The following is a 23,256-nucleotide window of genomic DNA, read 5'->3' as shown; positions in this document are numbered from 1 at the left end:
CCTTTACACATTAACAGCTGCTGTCTTGCACACAGGTGACTGGCTTAGTCAATTTGTGAAGCTACATGTGAAGTTTCTGTTTGCCAATTAGCTCAGTGAGATAGAGGATGGTTCTTGGTGTTGAAGATTGTGAGTTCAAGCCTCAGTTCGTGCAACATTTCCATATGAGAAATCTACCCAAACTTTTCATAAAGGTCCAGTCCCATCATGCCATCATTCCTCAACTGGAAACACAAGACAATAGTCCTGATGGTGGCGCTACAGCAAGCCTCTAAATTTCAAAACTTTGAAAATTCATAACAAATCAACCATATGTGCTACAGCTTTGGAACTTTCACTTTGAAATTTGCTTTTCCATGGCATGGATGGCTACTGTCTGGCACCCTGATGCTTGGCTTAGTCAATTTGTGAAGCCACACATGAACTGTCACTTGCCAGTTAGCTCAGTGAGATAGAAGACGGACCTCAGTCTCAGAAGTTGTGAGTTCAAGCCTCAGCTAAGGCAGAACGGACATTCTAATGTGACAGTCCTATGTTCAGGCATCATGCTATGTGGATTAGAGACTACTAAGGTTAAAATAATTATGATCCAGGCAGTTTTGCGGAGAGACAAATACTCTTTATCAACACTTTTCCCTGTTATCCCTTGTCTCTTTTCCCTGTTTATTTGGCTTAGCTATCAGTCAATATGCAGTGTCTATCCAGTAGCTACTTTTACATTTTAAAAAATGTTTTCATCTTTGTCACCATGGATAATTCATTCATTCATCCATCTTCTAACCGCTTCATCCTCTTGAGGGTCGCTGCCTCGGGCGAGAGGCAGGGTACACCCTGGACAGGTCGCCAGATTATCGCAGGGCTGACACATAGAGACAAACAACCATTCACGCTCACATTCACACCTACGGACAATTTAGAGTTATCAATTAACCTAGTCCCCAATCTGCATGTCTTTGGACTGTGGGAGGAAGCCGGAGTGCCTGGAGAGAACCCACGCTGACACGGGGAGAACATGCAAACTCCGCACAGAAGGGCTCCCACGCCCGGGATCAAACTGGCAACCCTCTTGCTGTGAGGCGAGAGTGCTAACCACCACACCACCATGCCGCCCCACCATGGATAATGCTTAGCTTTAAGCTAGATCAGACCAGTTTGTTCATAATTGCTAGCAGTTAATGTTATTCCTACTTTCTTGTTCTTGAGTTTTTTCTTTCCTTTGTATATTGTGAGTCTGATCATTTCAGCCACTCATCCACAATTTGAAGGGCATGCCATAATTATATGATGTAACTTCTATGTTGTGATATGCTTTGTTTTAGTGTGTGTGTTGCTCAGAATTGCCTAATTTTGCCTAAAATGCCCGGGCCCAACCATTGCTGCGCAGCAGCTATAATGACAACTTGACATTAATGAAAGAAATGCACCTCTTTTTGTGTTCAAGATAAGTTGACATAATGATTGATACAAAGACATCCTCTGGTAATGTCACTTTGATCAGTGTCAAGTTGTCATAATCAAGACAACCCAAACAATGTCAACTTGTCATTACAAAAACACACTTAATGACAGCAGTCATAAACGTTTATGACATGTACATAATGTTCATGACAGGTTCATGACAGTGTCATGTCATGTTATGACAGTGTCATGTCACCATTATATAGAAACCTTCAAGTAAAGTGTAACCGAAACATTTAATAATACAGATTTGGTAAGATTTGGTTAAGGTGGAATGGGAATGTGGGGTAACATTTGGATGCAGGCTCTTGCACATAGTGGTCCTTGGACTGGAATGTGCAGTCACTCGGCTCTTTGAAGTAAAGCATCAGGCCCCCCTGGCCTCTGGGTCCTGGCGTCGTGCTGTCCACTCTACCTGCCCACAATGTTTATCCAAGACCGGTCAGATGTTTAACCTCCTGAAGGAGTCTTCACATCAGAAACACAGGAGTTCACACAGAAATAGAGCAGGATCAGCGTGGCTTCTGGCTTTTCAGATGTGTGCTGTTTATGAATTCCTTTATTTGTTTTATCAGGCCAGTGCTGTTAAGTCTCCAAAAATGTCTCTTGTGAAGATGTATGGTTTTTTCAGAGGCCGGGGCAGAGGATTATTGAATGTGACAGCTTAACTTCCCTAAATACAGTTAATTTGCAGGTTTTTTGACGCTTGAACTGATTTCACCCATATTGAACTCGTCATGTAGCCACTTAAAATGGCCCTCTGATACTTAAATGTCGTATTTTTACTTTTTAAAAGATAGCCAACATGGCACTGACTTCAGAGAGTTGGTCCAGCACTGAGCGGGTGACTCATCACAGCCTATCTTTACCCAAGTGTCTCTGTCAGGTCCATCTGTCCGTCCAGCGTTGGGGTTTTGCTCGCTCTTCCAGCACTTGGCAGGCAACTATGATATCTTCCTGGAAAAAAAAAACAGTTTGTTTGAAAAAAAACATATTTTTAACTCTGTGTGCACTCTCTAATTTGGGTGTGTGTGGCGGGAATTTAGGGCTGACCACAATTTGGCCATGGAGGCCCTGTATCAAGGGCAGCCGAGCTCTCTCCCCTCTGGCTGGAAGGTCCATAAACTCTGTCTGAACTCTGGGATAGAGCTGTGTTGTAGTAAGGGAACTAGTGCAAAAAGGTATGTGTGTGTCTAAATGCAGCTGTGTCTGGGTGTGTGCATGCACTGTTTAAGTTTCTTCAGTACGTGGCTCTAATTGTATGTGCGTGACTCCAAAAGCCAAATGAGTCAAGGTATAACACCAACAAGGTATTGAAGGTAAGCATGTTTTCACTGGTGTTGACGGACTCCTGTTGGTTTCAGAGGTGGCCCCCTGTGTTTATTTCTCCCTTTGACTTTCCTGTTTTCTCTCCTCCTTTTATTCAACACCTCTCCCTCTTTCCTAATCCCCGTCAATAGACCTCCAGGCCTGCTTGACTGCTAGCGACCATCCTTTCCTTGTGTGTTTCAACCCCATTCTCCTTTTGCGAAGATATTCAAACTGATGCCACTTCTGTCTCTTGTTTCTCTTGTCTTCAGGAATTGATCCCACTCATCTTATGTACTGCCTGCCTTCACCCAGAGCCTAAAGAGAGAGACCAGCTCCTCCACATCCTCTTTAATTTAATCAAGAGACCAGATGATGAGCAAAGGTGCGTGTCGATGGAACGATATTCTGGTCGATCAACCTCTTGCGGTGATACCATTGTTAAGCCCCGAGAGAGAAAGACAACTATGAGTTTATCCAGGAGTATGTTCTCATGTGTTTCTTTGTGTGTGTGTTTCCAAAGACAAATGATCTTGACAGGATGTGTTGCATTCGCAAGGCATGTGGGTCCCACGCGTGTCGAGGCTGAGCTACTTCCTCAGTGCTGGGAACAGGTACAGTTCATACACTGCAGGTGGCCTTTGTTACTGAATATTCTGTCACTAATATTTTCTGCAATGGTAATACAAAGAGGGCTTCATCAACACTTTTTTAATTTCATCTTTTGTTGTTGTTTTCGTTAAGTTGTCTGTGACATTTCATTTCCACATCTGGAGGATGTTTTTGTTTTATTTTAGCACAAAGACTTTAGAATTAACGTCAGCCATTATTTTTGTTGTCGTTTCCACCTCTTCGTAGATTTGACCAAAAGGAAAATACTTCTGTTTTGCAAGAAATGCACAAAGCGCCAATGCAAAAATATTTCATTGTGCAGTATATTTGAAACAAATGTTAGTTGCGTCTTGCATGTAGCGGGCACCCCATTCAGCATTGTTGTAATTGCATATTCTGACTCAGAAAATCACTGTTATTACCTCCATGGTGTCCCTGACTCATAATGATAGCAGTTTTGTTTTCATTGCCACCTGTGTCACCTCATGAAACACATTTATGGCAACAACAGCTGCCGGCAGTTTGGAGGCTGAGAATCTGCCTAGAATCACCAATAGTGGTTTCCACAGGGTCAGCGTGTTGATGATACTCGAGTTGTTTCCATTCCACCGTGGCTGCCCTCCAGTCTACTTCTCTTCTCCTTTTACCTTCTGTTTCTGAACTTCTTTTTACACTTTTTTTCTCTAAATATTTTCTCCTTTTTTTTGTAGATTAACCACAAATATCCGGAGAGGAGATTGTTGGTGGCGGAGTCCTGTGGGGCCTTAGCACCATACCTGCCTGTAAGAACATATGCATATACACATTAAAAAGTGATTTTACATGAATATAGATGAATAAAAAATTCATCTGTGTTCGTCTGTCTTGCTTTCTGTCTCTGCAGAAGGAGATCCGTAGCTCCTTAGTGTTGTCCATGTTGCAGCAGATGCTCGCTGAGGATAAGGCTGACATGGTTAGAGAGGCTGTGGTCAAGAGTCTGGGTATCATCATGGGTTACATTGATGACCCTGACAAGTACTCCCAGGTATGTGTGTTGTGCGAAGGAAGTGTGTATAATATTAAGTGTTTTACTTCCCGTTTCTGTAAGTGCTTGTTGGTGAATCCTCCTCTCACGCACATCATCGTGTGTATCTTCCAGGGTTTTGAGCTGATGCTGCTGTCACTGGGGGACCCATCAGAGCGGGTGGTCAGTGCAGTCCATCAGGTCTTCATTCCTGCCTTTGCTGCCTGGACTACAGAGCTGGGCACCCTGCAATCTGCACTCATCCCTTCTCTGTTGGCACGTATAGAGAAGCTACTTATGGTAAGTGCCTGCCTCAAACCTGAGAGCCTTTCTCATCCCATCCCGATAGTAAAAATCACGCTTGTTGAGCGAAAAACATCCAAATGATATATATAATACATTGTATGTTCAAGACGTGTAATGTGCAGTAAATGAGAGGAAACGAATATTCAGAACAAACATGAAATTAAAGCAACATGCTGTAAACATGCACTAGAAAATCACTGGTAATGTAGATAAACATTGTGATGAAAACTACCCAATGCTACAGGTAGGTGTATTTTCAATATGTCTACAGTAGTAGTTGACCCTTACAAACAAAATCTGCACAAATCTGACTACATCTGACTCTTAGTTTCCAAGCTACAGATCTCAGCACCACACATTAATAAATTTCACTCTCTCACGTTTGTTCTCTGTGTCTCTTTTCTGTCATGCTCACCCTCCACACCTTCCTCTTTCTGTAGCAAGGAGAACATGGTCTGGATGAACACAAGCTCCACGTGTTCCTTTCGGCCCTGCAGTCTCTCATCCCTCCTCTGTTCGCCGTGGTGCTGCAGAATGCACCCTTCACCAGCAGAGCCAAACTCAACGGAGACATACCTGCAATAGAGGGTGAGACAACCACACACACAGACACACAAGAAGTAGAAGTAGTAATTGTTAAAGTAAGACATCTCCTGATTTTCTCTTATGATCCTGTGTCGTTGGTCCTGCAGTGACGCGGTTCCCCAGGCCAGCGTCGCCCCTCCAGGACGTGGCAACCATCATCGGCAGCAGGGAGATGCTGAGTGCTCTGCTGCTGCTCTACGACCACCAGCTGGAGCATGAGGGAACCACTGGCTGGGACAGCCTGCTATGGGTGGTCAACCAACTGTGAGAAATGCACACACACACACACGCACATGTAAAGTCATATATGTACACAGACAGCTTTGTACATGGTATCATAAAAGCATACGCAAACAATCACAACGCTGATTGCCACCTGTCTGCTCTGTCTCCAGCCTTCCGCAGCTCATAGAGATCGTGGGTCGTATCAATGTTACGTCATCGACCTGCGTGCACGAGTTCTCACGCTTCTTCTGGAGGTTCTGTCGCACCTTCGGCAAGATTTTTACCAACGCTAAGGTAAAACCATGCAAGGGAAAAAAATGTGCTACTGCAACACTTCGATTTTAAAGTTGTAGTGCTCTCTCTCAGTTCAACTTATTTAAATTCTGCCTCTCCACTTAAAAGTCCAAAAAGTACCCACGTTACATTTTTTGAATTTATAAATTCCAAAATCCATGTAAGCATGCACTTTATAGATATTTTCAGCCATTTTGAGTGTTTAAATTCTCAGAGTAAAATGTTTGCTCTGCTTTGTACCTTGAAAATAAGGTATCCTAGCATGCACAAGGTGTCTGAAATATTAGTTTACTACTAACTTTCAAGTAACCTTTTAAGTGTAAATCTTTGCAAATGCAGTTTTTTTCTGACCTTGTAAAGATTTTCATCAAAAATCCATGTGAGGTATTGACAGTATTAACTGTTCAAGTGTGAAATGGTACTTTACACTAAATGTCAGTGATGTGTTTGAATATAAATGATGACATTTTGTTTATACTAATGAACTTTTCAGGTCAAACCACAGTTCCAAGAGATCCTCCGACTATCTGAGGAGAATGTTGGTGAGTCCATATTAAACCTTCACATACACACAGATGTGCATTTGTTGTAAGGCTTTCTCAGCTCCCTTAAGAGAATGTTGGTAGGTGGAGCTCAGGCGCAGGCACTGTTGATGTAAACAAGCTATTTGGAGTCAGTCCTGGGTGTTCCCCTCTTCTTCTGTTTTTTTTTTTAATTCCGGACATGTTTCTGAAGTTATAAGAGGTGCTTGGTCTCAGCTGGCTGCCAAGTGATTTAGCCTTTGGTATTGTGGCCATTTATGAAATGTGTTTTGTATCGGATCCCAGTCTGCGTTAAGGTCATTGTGACCTTACATTGTAACTGTCCTTTTCAGTATATTTTTGTCAAACCACAACGATGTAATGCATTCTGTAAACAACATGTTACAGACACAGTTGTGCTACCAAATGCCTAGCACAATATTATAGACTGCACCTCACCGCATGTTTTGTTTTGTTTGATTGTACGTTGATGTATTGTTAATTTTTGTGATTAATTTGTCAAAAAACAGATGATGGTTATTCACGTGTTCAACACAGCAGCCATAGTGTTTAAAGGAATACTTGACCATTTAAAGGAGTGGTGTGACCATTTGTATCTCAGTTGCTCGCCACGTGTTACACTGAATTAGTAAAGAAAACTTTTTTTTTTCACATGCTTCTGGTGAATTCTGGTGAGAAAATTCTTGGGTTATTTAAGTCAGAGGGGTCCTCATTTAACAACAGCAAAACTATATCACATCATCTTTTTACAAACTCTTACACAACTCATGCAGTATAATTCAAGTGTGATTTATCCTGTCATATGCTCAGTACTTCTGAAAAAGACAGTCCTTTAACAGGGAACTGAACTTAAAGTGAAACTTACCTATTCTCTCTTCATCGCCAGACTCCATTGATGAAAACAGTAATTTTACCTCACTGAACATGGGAGCTGCTGATCCACTGCTACTCCGATAGTTAGTTTGTTAGTGTTATTGTGTGACTTTGCTGAATCCGAACTAACCCTTTAAAACACCAGGGTCACATAATGATAAACAAATTCAGTGATCAAGGCAGCTGTGGACAAGCAGCTTAACCAGCAGTCATGTGAGGTAAAATTACTTTTTTTTGTTAATGGAGTCTGGCTTTGAGGAGACCATATTTAAGTGTCACTTTTAGTTCAGTTCCCCGTCAGAAAAGGCCGTCTGTTTGGGAATTACGGAGCGTATGACTAGATAAATGAGACTTGGATTATACTGCATGAGTTCTGACAGTTTGTTAACAGATGTTTTCATACAGTTATGCTGACCCATATGACTTCAGTCATCAAGAATTTTTTCTATTTTTGGATTCACTGTTTACCAGAGGCATGTGAAAAATGTTGTCTTAAAGGATTCTGCTGAGTTACTGATATGCAGATGGTTATTTGGGGGGTGAAGTGTTACTTTAATAGCAGAAAAAAGAGTGTCAGTGTCAGATCTTGAGCCATGATTGTGTGAACAATCGGCGTCTTGTTTTTGGTTTTCATCCTGATTTTGTTCCTCTGTCAGATGTTACAGCAGGGAACGATATTCTCACCAAAGCCACAGTCCCTATCTATGCCACTGGAGTGCTGACTTGTTACAACCAGGTAAATTAACAGCAGACCACAGCCAAAACATAGCTGACCTAGGGCTGGATGATGTGGAGAAAATCATATATCATTAAATTTTTGACCAAATACCTCAATATTGATATTGTGACAATATTGTAAAGTTGACTATTGGTCCTTCACGCTTTATTCATTATATTTATTATGAGGTTTTTGATAAGTAATCATCAGTAATGTGGATACAATTACTAATGAGTAAAGGCAAATAATAGAGCAGCTAGAACAGTCTGGTAAGTTCAGAAAATCACATCTCTTTACTGTAATGCAGCCTTTAAAACCAGGAAAAGCCTACACTTACAATATATCCAAAATCTAAGACAACATAAAGTCTCATACCATGATAGTGATATAGTATTTATATATTGCCCAGCCCTAAGCTGACCTGAAGTTGATTTATAAGAGTCTTGCAAGATAAATCAAGCAATAACTTAATGATTTCCTCCGTATAGTTCGTTGACATAATGAGTATTTTTGGCCCTATTCTTAGTCACGAGGGAAAATCCACTGCAAAACACATCAAGCCGCCACATGTTCTTGTTTTGATTTTAGGTCCATGAAATTATGCGGCACTTGCAAAACACTGTGGACAGCACATGCTGTATTTTTATTTACCTTTCAACACAACATTTCAACAAAATATGTTCAGAACAGCTCATTTTATCTCATTGTGAAAGTGACAAAGGATGAATGCTGTCCCAAAATGCTCCCAAATGATCTGTAGAAATGTGCACGTATATGTACAAATTAAGATGTAGATGTTGATTTATTTGTCGACTGATAAAAATGAAATGACCTCTGTACAGGACGAGGATCGCAAATTGTTGGTGGGTTTCCTGGAGGATGTCATGACAACACTGTCCCTGTCCCATGCACCTCTGGACAGCTTAAAGGCCTCCTTTGTAGAGCTAGGGTGAGACACACACACATACATTCCTACATTACCAACAGTGGACTGTCATTCCACACTACCAAGTGAGGACCACTGTTTCTGGTCATTTAGAAAAAACAAAAACGACATACATTTTTATTTATTTATTTTTTCAACAATATAATATTACTTTTGTTCAACCACACAAATATTCCTACAACAGATTTCATCATCATTGATGCTAATGAACATAAGAGCTAATTCTAGCAGCTGATGTGTCAGCAAAGCAAGTATCAGAAAGAAAGTTAATTTGATCAAACTAAAACAGATGATTTCAAACAGTGCTGATTAAAAAATAACGTGTGAATACTGTATCAGTATTCAAAGCACTGTTGGAGTATTTTTGTACACAATCTTCTATATGCCATTGTCACAGTATATCTTAGCTGGTCTTTGTAACCATGTGTAGTTGCCCTTTTTGCACTTTTATGGTTGGCTTTTCTTTATAGTGATCTTACTTTGTGTTTTATATTGCTTGTTCTATGTTGTCTTTAACGTATACTGCTGCCTGTCTTGGCCAGGACACTCTTAAACACTCCTTAGATTCTCAGGTTTTTCTGGTTAAACAAATTTAAAAAAGAAAAATAATTGCTGTAATATGACGAAGAAAAAAACACCATAGCAGTTTTTCTGTAGTGAGTGATGCTCGATTCAGGGTGAAAAATTATGTCACAAAAGCAGATTGAATGGATTGATTTTTATTTATTGACATATACTTCCTCCTTTTACAGTGTAACCTATTTACAGCGTTGTGTGGAAAAACTTTTCTCACAGTTTTAAAGTCAGTTGTTTATTGACAGCTGCCACAGTATTACCCAGTATTTACTTCATGCTCTCTTTTCAGTGCCAACCCAGTGTACCATGAATTGCTGCTCACTGTTCTGTGGTATGGGGTCGTCCATACCTCTGCACTGGTCCGGTGTACTGCAGCACGGATGTTTGAGGTAGAGAACACACACACAGATAGTGTATTGAACTTATTAAAGATGTTTGGATTTCTGATTGGCTATCATTTACAAAAATGTCATTGTTGATGCAATTATTCCTTTTTACATTTTTAGAAACACATTAGCATAAATGATTTTTGCTCTTTTATAGCGTGTATACCAGTAGAATAGTATAGTAATAGTATAATGTGACTGCACAATTATGGACGAAATGGTATGTTAGAGTTAAAGCATCTTAACTTTATACAGACAATACATTCTAAATTAAAGTATACATACTGTATTTTTGTACTATAATTGCAGTCACAAACAGTTATGCAGTCTTTTGTTATAGTTATGATATTCATGTTTATCTTTTTGCTGTACATGTGCTAGCTCTGCTTGCTATTGCTGCTGTTTATTATGCATTTGATACTTAGCAACTCTGTCATATGAGTGTGAGTAAAGACTACTGTAGCTTACGAGCGCCCTGGTTCCAACTGTATGACTAGACCCTCCAAAAATTCACATCAGACCTTTGACTGTGCACTGCTCTCAGAGCGGACTACATAAATATCTGCTGCATGTCAGAGAAAGACTGAAGTCAGCAACCTGAAAGTAAAGTCAGAAAAGTTCAAGGCCTGTTCTTTTTCAGTGTTGTCGGAAAGTATAATTTAATCAGAAGTGTTTTCTCATGAATATTTTTAGTTTTTCAGTATTTAAGGTCTTTTAGAAATATAATATTCCGACTATTTTTCAAGGGAGACAACCGTTTCCTTGTTTTTGTCCTTGCCAGGCTGTCAAGGCAAAACTCCTGGCCTAAACAACTGTAACAAATCTCCCTGTCCTTTGAGATCCGTGCACAGTTTAGGTCAAACATTGGGATGAGGATCTAGGTATAGCAGTGGAACCGGGCCTATGTTGGTCGAAACCTGGGGGAGGAGGAGTGGTAGGCTGTATCCATGTCCCCCCTGTTTTGTGAAGTACTTGCCTTTCCCAACACACCCCCCTGTCACCATTCCATAGTGACTAGCTGTCCACCATTGCCAAAACTGTGGGTTGAAATGTGGTTCTCTGCCACAGATCCCAGATCAGATTTGTTTACTGCCAGCTATTTATCAATTTAAATGGAACGAAAGAATCTGACCTGGAGTCTCTGGAAAGAGCCCACAGCTTATTGCTCACCATTCTGTAAAAGTGTTTGTGCAGTTTAGCTCTGTTGGCTTCGCCATTTCTTCTGCATACATGCGTGTGCATGTGTGTGTGCGTGTGTGTGTATTTGTTTGTGTGTGTGTGTGTGTGTGTGATTGTGTGTGTACACACACTTGCTCGATACATGCAGTGCCGTTCCGTGCCTTGCAGCTATGGTTCTTGTCATTGTATATCACTTTCTTCCTATCTTTTTTGTGTTTGTTTTTCTTTTTTTTCTCCCTCCCCTTCTTCTGTTTTGCTTTTTTTTTTTCTTTCTTTCCTTTCTCTCTATCTATTGGCGGTGTTGCTCGCTCTTGTCCCAATGCCCCGCCCACCTCTGTGACATCACGGCTGGCTCTGTCCAATCCGATCAGCTGCTGGTGAAGGGGGTGAATGAGACGCTGGTAGCTCAGAGAGTGGTGCCGGCTCTCATCACACTGTCCTCCGACCCTGAAATGTAAGTGGAACAACAACAACAATAAACCGCGCCGCGTCTCTCTCCCCCCTTCTCTTTGCCGCCTGAGAACTATCACACTGAAACAAGTCTGAACCTGCCAGGAGCAAAGTCAGCACAAAACAATCTCTGAAGACGCTAACTCTGTTGGTAAGCAATTTACTCCATTTGATATCAGTTCTATAATTTCAAATCCCCCAAATCTCCTCACAAGTGTCCTTTTGAATGGCAGATAATTGTGTGGAGTTGCTCCTGTGTAGGTTCAGGCAGGGCCATGAGTGGTTCATCAGCATAACCACTGTTAACTGCACGTTTGCATCATCAGTCTGCAACACTAACCCACGGCAGCTCTCGTCACCTCATCAGTCTGCGACACTAACAGCCCAGATTTGTGCGTGCACATTGCCTGCATGCGGCAATAGCACAGTCCCAGCATGCTCGTCTGTAACCCATCCTCTCCTCCTCCACCCTACTCTGTTTAAGCAAGGCCCCTCCTCCTGACCGATCCGTCAGCTAGTGATTGGTTATCTTCACCCCGTCTCTCTCAGTTTTATCCTGTCACTCTATTTTCCTCTCTTCCTCTCTCTATCCTCCATATCATCCCCTCTATCTTCTATCCCCTCTCTCCTCTCTCCTGTCTCTGTCTCCTCCTCCTCCCCCCCTGCCTCTCCCTCTCTCTCATCCTGCTGTGTGATGGGTTTGCAGTTGGTTCTCCGAGGCATGAGTGAAGCATTAGTAGATCGCCGTGCGGCTCCGGCCCTTATAACTCTGTGCAGTGGGCCTGAATTGTGAGTCAATCGACACAAGAAAACCTCTCTGTAAACATTGTCATTTTGTGGGCTGCATTCTTACAGTGTGAAGCAACATCCTGCTAGAAATCTGTCTTACTGAGCTTGAATGGGCACTAAAAAAAAAAAAAAAGACATTTGACACATAAACTGTTCAGTACATCTGAAGAACATCAGTGGCAGCTTCTTTAACCACCACAAACATTCAGTGGAAAAGGAAGTCAGGGTCTGAAGTCATTTGCCACTCTTCCTGTATCCTGTCTTCAATGATCCACCAGTCTGGAGCCGCAGTGAATGGCTAAACATTTGAAGTTGGATGAATACTGAAATCTCACTTTAATCACATTTGTCCTTTTCATTGTAGTATAAACACAACAATCTTCTTAGCTGTACTTTGACAGTTATTCAAAGACCAGCTCTCCTACAAATACATATTTAGGGCTGCAAGCGTATAGCCGTCATGTTTGTGATTAGACAAGATAAATAAATTAGTGGCAACACTGTTGGAATGCAGCCCTTCTCATCTCATCATTCTCTGTATTGAAAATCACATGCTAATGGGTACACACTTGACCCAACTTGTAGATTCAACACCTTGAAATATGTTGTTTTGTAACCTTTAAGATTTTTGGCCTGTTGTCTTTCACATGTGTTGCTGTGTCCAGGATCAGCAGAGTCCAAGATGGCTCAAGTGTATCTTTAAGTCTTTCCTGCTACTACTGACAGTGGAATGATTATCTAGCATCACCCTAACAGCACCCCATTAATCTTGCTTATCGCAGCTCATTAAAATCATAGAGGATTTTTAATTTGCATCATCAAGTTTTGGTATTTTTCATGACGGCTTTGGGAATCGAATTATCCCTTTTTTTAAAGAAGTACTTGTGATCTCTTTATCTTTGGGATTGTTAGCTTTTAGCTGTTAGCTCAAGAATGATGTGGTGAATATATCCATTACAGATCTAATCAAGTGTACGTTTAGATCTGGGTCAAATATTATTAACAACATTTAGTATTTATGTTTTATAGTTTTTAGGTTGCACTGATTGATTGTGCAGATTTCAGTCAGATGATTGTTGTTGCAACTGCCCAGTCAAATAGAAACTCAGTAGCTGTTAGCTAAAAAACTGGCAGTCCCCGTGAGCGGTCATCTCAGTCATCACTATGGTTACCAGCGTGTCATTACTATGTAATCACTGTATTTGATAAAACGCAAAACATGTGGTAGAAGTTGTACAAGTACAAGAAGTACCTTTTTGTGGTTTTAGAAAAATGCTTATTGGGCGCTTGGTGTGCCGTTGTAATAACAAATATGCAGAGAAATATTTAATTTCTTAGACTTATTTTTGAGTATAACTTTGCAGTGGTCTGTTTTATTTATTGATTCAGTTCGTAACAGTATTTGAAAAATCAATATAGCCCCAGGAAACCAAATTGCTGCCTCCCTGCTAATCACATAACCTGAGGCCATTTAAGTCAATGTAGTTAAAACCCAACAATCTGATTATTCAAACATATTTAAATAAATCTGCAAACTATATTCAGAGAATATTTGACTCTTTGTGATTCCTGCTAAAAGGCACACTTATGGAGAATTTGGGGAAGACCTAAAAGTAGCGATACGGTGACTATGAATGGTCAAACCTTTGTCTTGCTCTCCCGCCGCTTTTAGCTCAGTGAGGATATCCACTATCCCTGCCTTTGGTACTATCATGGAGACCGTCACACAGAAAGAGGTACACACACGCCTAATGTGCTAATGACAATAATTAGACAAATAATTAAGCAAATCATTATAAAACATGCATTAACATACTTTCTGTGTGTGTGTAGTTGCTGGAGCGTGTAAAAATGCAGCTGGCCTCATTCCTGGAGGACCCGCAGTACCAAGATCAGCACTCTTTGCACATGGAGATCATCAGGACGTTTGGGAGGGTTGGACCTAACGCTGAGCCACGCTTTAGAGATGAGTGTATGTAAACGACACAAGTACATATTTTAAAAAAAGTTGTGAACTATGTGTAATTTTTTCTTAAACTCTGCTTCTCATGACGTCTTCTAGTCGTGTTGCCACATCTTCACAAGCTGGCGCTGGCTAACAACAGCCAGACAGTGGAGAGCAAGAGGATTGATATCGCCACCCAGCTGTTTGAGGCCTACAGCGCCCTCTCCTGCTGCTGTATCCTTCTCTAGGTCGTACTTACTGATCTGTGTAGCCTTTCCATGTACTGGTCAGCTTGGATTTACCTTCTTTAGGAGGACTTTAACGCTGTATTTATAGTTCTTACACTGGCTATATGCTGATAACAGTTAAACAACCTTTTCAGACTCGAGGGGAAAAGTTTGCAGTCCTCAGTTTCCAAAAGGGCAGCTCACTCATATTTTTTTAACTACTGTGCTGTATGTATTTCCAAAGCATTTACTAGAAGTCTGTGTCAAGGTTGGCTCGGGTTCAAGACGAGGTGTTGTAAGAGTGAGTCAGTGGGAAGGCCGTTAAATAACCAGCCAAACGCTCGCTGCACTGGTTAGATGTGCTCCTGAGTGTGCCTGTATGACTGTGTGCTGCGTATCAGCGTGGCCCCTGTGCCTGAGTGTGCGGTTTGCTGTGTGTGTTGGCAGAGTTTGCCCGTCATTTGGCAGGAGCAGAAAGGGAAAATAAGCTGCCTCCATTTCGGGGCTCGAGGTAATTACAGGGTTAGTTAAGCAAAGGAAAGGATGAGAGAGGGAGAAAGAGCGTGAGAGGAGGGAAGAACTGAGCATCGGCTCCAATTGTTGGGAACAGTTCCCAGGACAGGGCTCATGTTTACATTACCTTTGCTCCGTCTCTGTCACCCTTCTCCTCTGTGATTGTTTCTCCTCGTACTATTCCTCCTTTCTCACACTCTTTTTCCTCTTGCTACTCTTCTCTGTCAACCCCACCCCACACACACACACACACACACACACACACACACACACACACACACAGCTGGTCTGAGGTTCATTCCTGCGGATCTTTGTCAGGCTGTGATTTCACAGTGCAGTAGTGTCCAGGAGGTATAGCCCTAACCTCAGAGGCTTTACCTCCCACTTGCACTTCTTTCTCGTGTAATCAGTGTGACAAGCTCTGAAATTGTACATTCCCATCTCTAAAAATATAGATTTGTTCACTCTGTGGCCTACATAGCTGCACTGGCTTGTGACAGGTGGCAGAGCACATACAGTCCTGGACAAAGTACGATTGTGCCGTATAGCAGTAGACTTATTTTAAGAATGTTTGTACAATCAAAGGAAAATAAGCTAAAAACACATTTGATTTTCAGTCAGTAAATGATTATTTTTACATATATATTTAGAATTATCCTGCAGTAGTGAACTCTACCTTTCTGGTAATGCCTGGAAACACTATCCAAATAATATTTGTAACGGCCTGGCCTTAAAAACACCACCTTTAGTTTCTATGTCTATACATGTAGTTAGAAAAACAAGACGCATAGACAAGGCATTACATCTCCACTCCAAGATTAATGCATAAGAGGGCTATTACAAAGTTCGGTTTTTAATAGAAAGCATTGGGACATTTTTATCTTAGAGTGACTGTGAGCAGAGTAGTTTATATATTCAGTTAAAAATAGATTGTTTTTGCTCTCTTTTTTCATTATTTCCATTCCCCAATTATTCAGTTTTAAAATGAACACCCACATTTTGCTTTCTGAAACCTGCACAGGACCTTGAATAGTTAGCATTCCTTCTGTATGAACAGTAATACACTCTGCTGCAAGGTGCTTTGGATCGACTGGTTTTTCATTCCTTAACCTCTGGTGCAGTCATTTCTGAGGAGGTGATGGTCAACCACTTCCTGCCCGGCCTCAGGTGTCTCCGTGCCGACATGGAACAACTCTCTCCTGAGCACGAGGTCAGGAGACACTCCTGCACATATTCACATGCCGTCTCCAACACTCACAATGCATGCATTTAGTGTTTCGTTGGCATATGCGCTGATGGGCCAGACGGTCTCCTCTGTCTGTCCATTTTCTCTGAGAGGATCTCACTCCTTCTTGGTAAAGACAGACAGTCTGACTCTTCACCCCATTCTCGGGCATACTCATATGCACACCTCTGCCATTTTTATTTGTGTCTCAGAATCTCACGCGATGCATTTCATGTGAGCATTTTCCCAAGGTGACTAATGATCAGCTGATTCTTTTCCGCTGTACACATCCGCTCTGTCTGTAAAGTCTACATATCAGATCCTAAGACGGGGATTCTTTCCAATCTGGAAGTTTGATGCATTAAAAAAAAAAATACAAATGGTTTTTATTTTATTGTGTCGGGGCAGAATTAGACCTCCACACCACCTGTCTTGCATCCTTATTACAGCTATTGCATACATGGCATTGCTTTCCTAAAAGAAGTCTTCCAGCAAATCACGAGACTCAGTTTTGTTTTAGAGACAAAGAGCTTTTTGTAAAGGTTACATTACAGTTAAATCTGTCTCTGTCATTTCCTCCACAGGTTATTTTGAGCTCTATGATTAAGGAGTGTGAAATCAAAGTGGAAAACAGAGGGATGGCAGATGCACAAGGGTGAGAACAAACTAACAGTCACATTCACACCATCGCCTCTTCTGAGATCATTTGCGAAATATTGATTTTTATTGCGTGACAGGCAGTGACAGCAAGTGACGGCTTCAAAGTGGGAGTGAGGAGTAATTTGGAGGGGGAAGAAATAGTCCTACTGTGAGGAGAGGGTTCAGTTAACAGTGTTGGGACTGGGCCGGCATTGTGGGTTCATTCCCCAAAGGCAGAGGAGGACATGTAAGAGTGTTGGAACCACACTCATTATGTGGGTATCTTCACAGAGAGAGAGAAGGAAAAATGAGAGGAGTTGTTTGGGTAAAGCTAAGAGAGCTGGGACAGCGGCCATGCTGTGGGTGTCTTTTAAGACATGTTTCTCCCATCTTGTTAACATGTGTTCGGGGCTCATTAAAGAGAAAAGTGTGCATAGATGGACGTAAGAAGTGTGTGTATGTCTGCTCCTCGCAGTGCACATATACTCAGTTCTGGGTGTGTCGTCCCCAAAAACCCTGAGTTAAAGTCTGAGGTTAAAATCTCTGTGTTTGTGCCGAGAGATTTTTGTCCCTCTTTCATTTTGGTCTCTGTCAAGGCTTTCTTTGACTTCTAATACTATAATTGATCATTTGGATCTTTATTGTCACAGCATGAGTCTTTTATTGAGTTTTGACCTTGAAGAATTTATTTTTTCCCCCCAGTTATTTCATTATTTTCATCCTGGTCTGAAATATTCTGGAAACCCTCATTTTTGTGGCTGTCCTGGCTTAGTGAGCATTGAAGTGGCATCACATAACATTGGTGTCATTCTTTGTGGCTACTTTCCGAACTCCAACAGTGTATTACATTTCACATGTCTATGCATATTTCTTGCTAAAATGGGATTTCCTATACATACTGTGTATATAACATGTAAAGTGATACCAAGATGCTCCATAACAGGAGATAATGCATTAGCAGCACCAATGGTATGAAATGGTTCCACTTCCTGTTTCGTAATTTGGCACAGATCCCACCCCCACCCAGTTACCCCCACCTCATTTTAAAGTGTTATGAGGATAGATGAAAGCAGTTTTAAAATAAAACGCTCATTGCAGTAGAAAGTTAATGTTTGCTCCTTATTTTGTCGCTCACTAGCTTAATTTCTGATTTCAACTGAATGCAAGATCACATCAGTTGTTGCCAGTTCTCACAACAGTGTGTGGCTCAGACTAAGGCTGTACCCAGCTCAGAATTATGTCATAAGAATATTCAACTATTCGTTCCTTTTTTGTATAGAATTAGATTTAATTTGATTAATTTGAACAGGTTTCAGCAGGACGTTCACTATGACCGTAATGGAGCGAGGCCTGTGAGCTAGTTCAGGCAGGCAACTTGAGCTGCGCTGATTCATACACATGTCATGTTTAATCATTACTTCCCAATATCTCAAGTCAACATATCGGCGGGAAGCAATGAGGCTGGGGTCTAGACGTCAAACTAACTATGTTCTGCTGTTGAAATAAACACTTTAAACGTGAGTTGTCTGACTGAAATATGGCAAACAAGCTAACTATGCTAAAGATGGATTGGATAATGTCCAACAACATTTTTTCTTTTGACACTAGACATCAAACAAAAAACAGAGACTGTATCGTATTAAGTTGCCATGAGCTGTAAATTCACCACTTCTTAGCAGAAGGCAGAAGAGAACATCATCAACATACGTCCGAAAATAAGCATTTTATCGTCAGAATGTTCAGGAGATATATGGCTTGTTTAAAATGGGTCCAGTATTTACCTCGGTGACCATAGGGTGAAAGAGTCAGTCGTAATCTATACTCACGTTCTCCTATTGGAGTGAAAAGACTCAGGACCTGCCGCAAGTCTCCTAAAGGGGCGGGGCATTGGCAAAACCCATGTGACACAGAATGACCAGAGAAATGACTCTAAAGTGAGCTGTCCACTTTCTGTAATGCCTCTGGTGATACGCATAACAGTTCGCAGAAAAGTTGATGCTACAAGACGTTAGCCATGCTGATGACACATTTTTAGTTTTTATACAGATGTCATGGTGGACACCAGTCAACAGTCTGAACTTCCGAAATTCATAGACTTTTGTTTTGGTGTTAAGAAGATCTGATGTTTGTCCTTCTGTTGAGCAATGCAGCAGTTTGGCAAAGTGTTGTAACTGCTTCACTGTGTTACGCTGAATCCCAGTTAACACAAAAGAGGAACTATTGGAGCCGTTAGACTGTAAAAATTAGGAGGGGCTGTATTGGCAAGCAGCATTTCCCCTGTAAAGAAGTAGAGCAAAGGCTGACATAAGGTCGTCAACAGATAGTGAACTATGTGCAGGTTACTGTTTGCTTTATTTGTGTCTGTCTTTCAGGCCATACATGTTAATAAAGCAGTGTTAACCTTGTTGCTTCATCACGGCCAAATTCAACCTCTTTTCCCTCCCCATAGCTCCATGTCCATCGCCTCCAGCTTGGTGGGTGAGGATGCCAAGACGAAGTTTCTGAGCAAGATGGGTCAGCTTACCACCTCTGGCGCCATGCTGGCCAACGTCTTCCAGAGGAAGAAGTGATCGCAGCACTGACTGATGCGACTAACTGACGACCCCCTGCTGTCTTTGGGAGCATTTCATTCTACTGGGAAAAAAAGCATTGGTTCAGCTTAAAGTAAAAGGAAACCACACGAATTGTTCATTTTTTTAAGGAATGAAGGTCTGCTGAAAGTTGTGTTGATTTCAAATCTCCAGGGCAGGCTGAGGTTTTCCCCTCCGCCCATCCTCCTCTTAATCCTTAATCATGACGAGAGCGTTGACGATGACTGGGGATTTGCTTTTTATGAATCAGTGTTGTTAACATTGTCATTTCAGTGAGAGGCGAGAGAGAGGAAGACACTGAGCAGTGTTGAGATGCACCCAAAGTGATGACAAGGGACTTGTTTCCTGGACGTTTCCGGACTTCACAGAATTTAATTTGATTTCCGCGCAGTACTTCTTTTCTCGAAGGAGCTTCACTCGTCTCTAGGAAACATGGACTCTGAGCACGTCCTGCTGGATTTCATTTAGAATATTAAGCGCCGTCTTGGAGCACACAGTTGTGCAATCGCTGCATTAACTTGCATTTGTTACAGAATAATCAGACAGGAAGGCGACAGGAAGGCGACAAAACGGCTCCGTTAAGAATGCCTTGTACGGTGTATCTGTACGGCTCAGAAGTATCGCATACTTGAAGCTATAAAAATATTGTCTTGCCTTTATTTCTTTCAAAGTCTGTCACTGGTTTTTGTTTTGACAGCTTCTATTTTATAACTTATTTATGTCTTAATGAAAAAAAACAACCTTATTCCAGCTTCCAAAGAAATTTGCACTTCACTTTACTATTTTGTTCTTTATTATAAATATATATATATATATGTTTTAATTCAGAGTCTTACACATACTGAACGTTATCACTACTGTTGATGAATTTCTTTTTTTGTTTATCCGTTTTTGGCAATGTGAAGTTGATGAGAACACTGATCATAATTATTCCCTCTCTATCCGTTGCATCGTGTCTCTCTGTGTTGCAGTGTCTCTGATAATTGTACTTTTTTTTTTCTAAAGTGGGTATTTGGTTCTATTTTTTGGTTGACGTTCCTTTTCAATATGCTCTAAGAGAAACAGTAAATAACTGTATCATACACTGAACTGAAGAGGATGGTACCCATTATGTATATTTGAAATCGGTGTCATGGTGTAATAAAAGATGGAGATGAGTTGTGTACTTAAATGCACCTCTGGAGGTCTCATTGAATGTCCGCGTGCTTTCAGACATCTTGCTGTCCTGAGTTTGGATTATGGCTCAAAGTGTCGACAGGTGTCGGAGGCTGTAAAACAAAGTCATTTCACAGACAAACACACACCGTCTCTGCCCCTCACATCCAGCCTTTTGATATGGTCTATTGTTTGCTTAGTACAACAAACCAAAGTCCATCTTAAGGGACATTCCCAGCAACTTACCCCAAATAACTACAGAAGTTAAGCTCTGATCTGCCGTCAAGATTGCACTTATCTCTCAATCCATGCTATCTATACTTTATCTCTTTAAATTATGACTTTGTATCAATACCGTGGTTAACTTTGGCCCGAATCATCAAAAGACTGACCTCATTGAAATTTAACAGGGCGATAAAAGCAGTCGTTCTTTTAAAAAGTGAAGTAAAATAGCAGAAATTGTGGCTGCAGTATCAGCCTTTACAATAACCCACATGTTGTGGACACTTCTGATTGACCTGTAGTCTTGTCCAAATAGACATGGATCATGCAGGCAAATGGAGCTGCACTCAGTCAGTGGTTGAACAGAGTGAACGAGCACCTCTTGATAAAAAACAGAATTTGCATATTCTGGCTAATATTCAACCATTGTCACTGATAACAGGCCAGGTGGACAAATAATTGATACACAACAGGGTGGAACTGGAGGGCACGGTAGCACTGTGTGTGTGTGTGTGTGTGTGTGTGTGATCCCATTCCTTCGTGGGCGCGCCTGTGTGTCTGTAGATATGTGTGTGCAGAGATAGATGCCTGATATGTGATTTGCATTCCTTGTGAATTCTTTTGTTTTGTGTGTGTCAAAACAACCTTCAACTTGCCAAGACCCCTTTCTTGGCCTTTGAGCATGGCAACGTGTCGCCATGTAAGCACTCATACCTGCATACACATCTGGGTGTGGGCCTGTGTTTCTATATGTGCATGTGTGTGATTATGAAAATTCTCCTGGCGTTTTTCTTGTCTCTGTCAAAATGGCGTCAGCGGGCAGCTCTTAACTCACATTGGTGACTCGGGTGACTCACGGATCACATCTGTTTCCAAAGCAAGCAGAAGCAACGGAGATCCAACCCTCAACCCACCGGAACATGGTGGCTAAGCCTTAATGATATTATTCCGCTCTGTTCTGTTTGTACGCGAGGGCCATGTGCATGTTTTTCAGCTCTGTGTACTTCTCAGTGTGCTTAAGGGAGAACGTGCCGAGCTCTTGAAGCTTCCTCCAAAATCATGGTACCAAAACAGGCTGTGGCTGCTTTCTTCTATGGAACGAGTGTGTGTTACTTTAATGGAAACCATTCAGTGGCTTATGGCATGTGTACGCATTTTTGTGTATATGAGCTGTCTGTAATAGTCGTGCTTCATGAACTTTGACTTGTTGTAAGTGATGCTAAGCAACAAAACCCACATACTTACAGAGCTACAGCCTGTGCTCTGACCCAGGTCATTTGAAGTGTGATGCTTGTAAACCAGCATGTAGTCCGCCTACATTTTTATACATCAAAACGAGCTGCATTGTAACTTCTATGTTTGAAGTGACTTCTCTGTGTTTCCCAGTTCAGTTTGGTTGTTAGGGGTTGACTTCAGTGTGAATATCTGGGGTGCGTTTAGAGTCAAGCTGAGGTTTCTGTTTGCTGTAAGAGCCGAATCTGGCTTTTAATTGCTACTGTGCAAGCTGCAGAGGCTCCACCACAAAACAGCTTCTCTCAGCATGTTTTTACGGGAAGACATGAGGAGGGTGGACAGAGCCCATTACCTCAGCTTAAAACTAATTATTCTTCCTCTTTCTCTTTCTCATGGAAGTTCTCATGAGTTGGAAAGTTCTTTATCTATCTGCACACCTCAACTGCAGTGGTGCCCCCAGGAATTTTTTATAGGTGTGGCCACTGACAATCTTGGGGTGGCACACAAAAAGCAAAACCCATTAGGAATTAGCTTGTGCTGTTGAAGTTAATAGACTAGTTGAAAGCTTTGTCAATATGGAGAGTTGAGGAATTGCACACTGATATGCTTTGGTTGCTTGTTTTACAGTTAATGCTACCATTTATCTGATGTGCATAGACCAGAACTGGTACAGGTACATGATTCATTGGCTGGTTGTCCTTTCACAAATACACAGCTCCAGTCTGAAAGTGTTCATTGATCGTAAGGAACAAAATCAGCCTTAGAGATAGGGTAAGGAGCTCGGACATCCAGAGGGAGCTCGGAGTAGAGCCGCTGCTCCTTTGCGTCGAAAGGGGTCAGTTGAGGTGGTTCGGGCATCTGATCAGGATCCTCCTGGGCGCATCTTGTTGGAGGTGTTCCGTGCATGACCCACTGGTAGGAGGCCCCGGGGCAGACCCAGAACATGCTGGAGGGATTACATATGTCATCTGGCCTGGGAACACCTTGGGTCCCCCAGGAGGAGCTGGAAAGTGTTGCTGGAGAGAGGGACATCTAGGTTGCTCTGCTTGGCCTGCTGCCCCCGTGACCTGGCTCTAGATGGGCAGATGAAAATGGATGGATGGATGGAAGCCTTCTCAAGTGTCGGGGAGACTCAAGGGTGCCCATCGAACCCATTTTCACTCTGATGAGGTAAGAATTCAACATTTCCCTTTGAAAATGGCCATGCCAGTTGTTCATTCACTAAAATTCATCCTAACTTTTTAGCATTATTGTGC

General features: G+C 41.7%; 1 protein-coding gene across 7 annotated transcripts in view; it reads left to right on the top strand.

Moving 5' to 3' along the window:
- Nucleotides 1-20,130, top strand: part of relch (RAB11 binding and LisH domain, coiled-coil and HEAT repeat containing) — a 42,043-nt gene extending 21,913 nt beyond the window's left edge. For 4 of the 7 annotated variants that reach the window (XM_033638769.2, XM_033638768.2, XM_033638766.2 and 1 more), the window contains 19 exons: nt 3,039-3,151; nt 3,290-3,380; nt 4,089-4,160; nt 4,262-4,402; nt 4,517-4,681; nt 5,128-5,275; nt 5,380-5,536; nt 5,668-5,791; nt 6,285-6,333; nt 7,863-7,942; nt 8,767-8,873; nt 9,736-9,835; nt 11,383-11,465; nt 13,923-13,986; nt 14,084-14,222; nt 14,313-14,429; nt 16,057-16,145; nt 16,745-16,815; nt 19,249-20,130. In XM_033638769.2, coding sequence (XP_033494660.1) covers nt 3,039-3,151; nt 3,290-3,380; nt 4,089-4,160; nt 4,262-4,402; nt 4,517-4,681; nt 5,128-5,275; nt 5,380-5,536; nt 5,668-5,791; nt 6,285-6,333; nt 7,863-7,942; nt 8,767-8,873; nt 9,736-9,835; nt 11,383-11,465; nt 13,923-13,986; nt 14,084-14,222; nt 14,313-14,429; nt 16,057-16,145; nt 16,745-16,815; nt 19,249-19,369 — 2,031 coding nt within the window. In that variant the 3' untranslated portion in view covers nt 19,370-20,130. Of the gene's footprint in view, nt 1-3,038; nt 3,152-3,289; nt 3,381-4,088; nt 4,161-4,261; nt 4,403-4,516; nt 4,682-5,127; nt 5,276-5,379; nt 5,537-5,667; nt 5,792-6,284; nt 6,334-7,862; nt 7,943-8,766; nt 8,874-9,735; nt 9,836-11,382; nt 11,466-12,167; nt 12,251-13,922; nt 13,987-14,083; nt 14,223-14,312; nt 14,430-16,056; nt 16,146-16,744; nt 16,816-19,248 lie in introns of those variants that run through there. The other 3 variants (XM_033638767.2, XM_033638765.2, XR_004502339.2) reach the window with 2 other exon arrangements.
- The last annotated feature ends 3,126 nt before the right edge of the window (nt 20,131-23,256 follow it).

The sequence above is a fragment of the Epinephelus lanceolatus genome, chromosome 20 (assembly GCF_041903045.1).
Source record: "Epinephelus lanceolatus isolate andai-2023 chromosome 20, ASM4190304v1, whole genome shotgun sequence".
In the NCBI taxonomy this organism is placed as follows: domain Eukaryota; kingdom Metazoa; phylum Chordata; class Actinopteri; order Perciformes; family Serranidae; genus Epinephelus; species Epinephelus lanceolatus.
This window is presented reverse-complemented; position numbering and strand designations above follow the sequence as displayed.